Raw genomic sequence first — 4,600 nt, 5'->3', positions numbered from 1 at the left:
CATTTACTTTTGGGATAACATTTTCATAATTTTACATTTACTTTTCACTTTCTCTTCCCTCGACACTCTCTTTCTTTCTGTCGGTCGAAGTTCCAGTTATAGGGTTTTTATTTCCGCCGAAGCCGATTTTCCATAGTTTCCGGGAGATTTGCGAGTAGTCCTAGGGCATTTTGGGCTCGTTTCGGCGATTATCTCTCCTGGTCCATTGTTGTGGTCGTTTTTTGGTTTGTGGTTTCTACGATATTTTCGTGTTATGCCGGTTTCCTGTTCTCCACTTCTCTGGGTAAAGGAAAGGTTTGTAATTTCCCTTTTTTGTTTGCTTTAGTGTTCTTCTCACTTATTCGTTTACTCGTCATTTGTAAACTTGTTGAAAGTGATTTCATCTGGTCGGCGAAGACTGTTCACAATGTGCTCACACGTCAGTTGGGCACAGAAAAAAATCATGAGACATGGTGTTTGGTTGATGATCAACCAATAAGGTTTTCACTGTGTGAATTTGCTGCTATATCGGAGATGAACTCAGCGCCGTATGAGGAATTGGGTTCATGGGATGGTGATCATAAGAAACTATGGGAGGACATGAAGATTTCTCTGACATATGGATCAAGCTGGGACGAGCTGAAAGTTGTCTTACGCCGATATAGGACTTGGACATATGAGAAGTGTAGAATGGTAGGCTGTTTATGTGTACTTGCTGTTGGCGTGCTTGGGCTGCATCACTCGTCAAAAATTCCTCTAAAGTTTGCGAAAAGAGTACTTGATGTTGAGGCATTTGAGGAGTTTCCATGGGGCATAGCCACTTGTGAGAGTTTGATTGAGTTTGTTAAATTAGCGGACTATAACTCAAAATCTTATACCATTGGTGGTTTTGTCCCCATTCTCCAAATATTGGTTTATGAGGCCATAAGCATTGTCAGTGAAAGGTTTGGGGATAAGATTGGCGGTGTAGAAGTTCCCCTTCTGGCGTGGGGTGGTTCGCGTAAGCGTTTTGACTTTGATGATCTTGTTCTTGAAGATAAGAGCAACCACGAAAAGGTAGATATTTAAGTTCTTTAAATATCTGCATTAATTGATGGTTGTTTATCGTGTAGACTTGTTAAGATTTGTATGTGTTTGTGTAGGTATGGGTTAGACATATTATGGTTAACAATGATGAGGACCCCAAACCACTGTGGACTGATGACAGTAAGGATGTTAGAGTGGACAAACTGCTTGAAGATATCCTCCATGATCGTCTCGACAGAAACGCTTGGAAGGTAGATGCAAAAAAGATGAGGAGAGGCAAAGAACCGGTGGAAGAAAGTGATGATGACTCAGCCCTGTTTTTTATTGCCAATATAAAGCACGTGCTGCTTCTCTGCCGCAGTTAACAATTTGGGGCTAATCGATTTTTAGGGTTTGCTTCTTTGCCGTTTTCCGACTTCACTAAATCAGAAACTGACGACTGTCCTTCGACAATGCCGATCAGCTACATAGAGAGCTCATCAACCAAAGCGACTTGTCACGGTATCTATGCTCGCCCGGAAGCTAATTTTGGAATACCGGTTTGGTGTTTTTGTGGTCTTCCTTTTCTCCTGGAAGAATCAACTGCTACAACGACGCTTGGAAAAATGTACTATGCTTGTCTGATGGTTGAAGGGGAGGTACGTTATTCCACAGTTTGCTATAGTCTTTCAACATTATATTTCTAAAATTAATGGCGGCACATCGTTTTAGTGACAATATACATTTCTTTCTAGGAGAGTGTTGATGATGAACACATATTCAAATGGTGGGATGAAGGAGTTACAGAGAAACTAACGATCTTAGGATTGTGCTTTCAAGAACAAACCAAGAGGATACGTAGCTTGAACCTGGTTGAGCTTCGCCATGGTTAAGATCCTCGTATGGAGGGTCGTATGGATATAATGTGGATGATAATGGAGGGCAACGGTGACGACATTTCTGACATCAAACTCCTTTTACTCGAGTGTCAGGTAGAAATTTATCGGTTGAATCAGCCTTTGGCGAACCAAGGTTCAGATGTCGTTCTTCTTGCCTTGTTCGTTGTGTTTGCTGCAATAACATTTCTGTATAAGTAACGCCTACTCTTGTATGGCGAAGAACCTCTCTACATACTCTAATCTTGTTGTTAACTTAACGGCTGCATTGAATCTCAGGCTGCGTATGTACGTTGCATTTATGTAGACTTTTTAATTATATGAGTAGACTTATTATCGGCTTTGACGTAGACTTATTGTAGTACTTTCCGTATTCCCTTTCAGTTATCGTAGACTTAAGGTATTCTTAAAAGAATGAAAATATTTATTCACTGCCATGTATCAGCAGACTTTTATCTGTCAGTAAGCAGACTTTTTGGAGTATTTACCTTATTTCAATTATCATAGACTTATGGTGTTCAAAGACTTATAATTATATGCATAGACTTAATCATACTTCTCATAGTATTATAGATTATGGTAGACTTAATTCAATTTTGAGCGCAGACATATTACCTATGTAGACATATTATAATGTAGACATATTACATTTATAGACATATTATATTTGTCTACGATGCGACGCAATAAATCAGAAAACAAAAAAGAAAATATGTTTGAGAAACAAGAGCACCTCTGTAACTCGACAACTTCACGAAGAGCAAGTCCTCGAATTATGGTCTGTTTGGCCACATTTTGAGCATGTAGGAACTTTTCTGGGAACTTTTTTCGTCATTGCAATTTTCGTTGCTGATTTAAACCTGCATTTCTTTGGTCTTCCTGGAGGTTGGCGTATCTGCGGAGTTAGACATACTTTCGCTTCTACCTCTGCGAGAACGGGTGACTGTCTATCTCTGGGGCTGATGGATGCAGCATATGCATTACAAAAATAGCCGAATGGTTGAAACTCTTTTTGCGTCTGCGGCCGCAATTGCGTGTGCACAAGGTATTTTTTACAAGTCCAACATACGACATGTACATTTCTTTTGCGTCAAATTGACGACATTAACGTATCCTCCAACACCAACTTCAAATTGGTGGGCGTCAATCTCTTGTATTGTTAGATCCTTACACCTTTCCACTTGACCCTGTGCAAAAGGTTCAATGTGATAAATCATATATTGATCAACAGAAGTAAGAAGACAACGACATTGTGATGAGAAATTTACCGCAAGCAACTTTTCAATGCCCTGTGTTAAAACGGTTTTCATTACTCCTGCATCATTATGCCGTTCTGCAAACCATCGATTCAACATTGACCTTATTGCATCTATAAGCTGCATAACTGGCAAGCTCCTAGCCTCAGAAAGTACTTTTTTGATCGACTCAGCTATGTTTGTTGTCGTGAAGTTGTACCTATCTCCTTGAAAATAAACTCGTGCCCAGCATTGTACACCAGCCTTTTGCAAATATGCGTGAAGACCAGGATTCACTCGACCGATCACTTCAAAAATGGCGTTAAATTCATAGACTCGATAAGCCTTTGCTGCTTTTTTAACAAGCTTGAAAGATTCACCACCTCTAAACCGTTGGAGAATATTCTTGTAAAGATGGTAGGTGAAAATTTCGCGAGTTGCTAGAGGGTACACCTTTCTTATAGCGTTTCCAATTGCTATATGCATATCCGAGATTATGGCAAGTCCTCTGTCATCAGATATGACATAGTTTAACTGTTTAAAGAACCACTCCTAAGATTCATCATTTTCTGAATCTACAACGCCGAAAGTAATTGGAAATATACCAAAGTCCCATCCTGTGCAGTTGCTAGCAAGAGAGTACCCTTGTATTTTCCTTGCAAATGTGTTCCATCAACAACAATGACTTTCCTCATGTACTGAAACCCACTAATACTTGCACCAAAAACTATAAACATGTACTTAAACCTGTAGTTCTCGTCAACTTGAACCCTTGTATGTACTCTCCGGGTTAGCTTGCCAAATCTAGTAAAGATATGTCAGAAGCTCTTCATATGTACTCTCCGGGTTCGCCAAACCAAGTCTCGTGTATGTCTCAAAGCACGATGAGCCTTCCAGTACTCGATCTTCCTTGTAAACATGACATATATAAGGCATCCTTAGACGACTATCACAGATCACAGTAAGTCAGCTGAGAAGTAATCGACGCGAATACCTTTAGTCGGAATCATTTCTGTAAAGCATAAGAGACATGACTCGGCAATACGGTTGGTCCCACACCACCTACAAAATCCTTATACAGAACATCTAGAATTTGGTGAGTAGCATGTCGTGTACGTTTAGACCGCTCAGTTACCGAACATGTATGATCTCCAACATAGATCCGAATATAAAAGCTTTTGCTTTCTCCAATCGTTGATGCTCTTAGCCTCCAAAAACAATTCTCCACCCAACATTTCACCGTATACAACTTTGGTGTTGATTTGTCCCCATCAAAATCAAAATGATGTATAACAGACAGAATCTTGAGCCTTGTCTCCAATGCCTCTTTGTTTTCGTATCTATGTCCAACAGCAACATTCAATGCAGACATTTCAACTAACTGATACTCATCTGGTATATTCGATTTCTTCTCTGTAGCTTTGCTTATAGCCGTTGGACTTTGCTTCTCTTTTTTTTCCTTTCTTGTGGTCTTTCCAAAAACAG

At 39.8% G+C, this 4,600-nt stretch overlaps 1 protein-coding gene across 1 annotated transcript; it reads right to left on the bottom strand.

Moving 5' to 3' along the window:
* Window positions 1-2,932: 2,932 nt before the first annotated feature.
* LOC112087528 lies at window positions 2,933-3,852 on the bottom strand. Its single transcript, XM_024157438.1, has 3 exons — window positions 3,721-3,852; window positions 3,149-3,649; window positions 2,933-3,067 (listed from the first exon to the last, which is right to left on the bottom strand). Exons 1-3 carry the CDS (start codon window positions 3,850-3,852, stop codon window positions 2,933-2,935), a joined length of 768 nt encoding a protein of 255 aa, XP_024013206.1.
* Between the last annotated feature and the right edge of the window lie 748 nt (window positions 3,853-4,600).

The sequence above is a fragment of the Eutrema salsugineum genome, unplaced genomic scaffold (genome assembly GCF_000478725.1).
Source record: "Eutrema salsugineum unplaced genomic scaffold, Eutsalg1_0 scaffold_17, whole genome shotgun sequence".
Taxonomy (NCBI): domain Eukaryota; kingdom Viridiplantae; phylum Streptophyta; class Magnoliopsida; order Brassicales; family Brassicaceae; genus Eutrema; species Eutrema salsugineum.
This window is presented reverse-complemented; position numbering and strand designations above follow the sequence as displayed.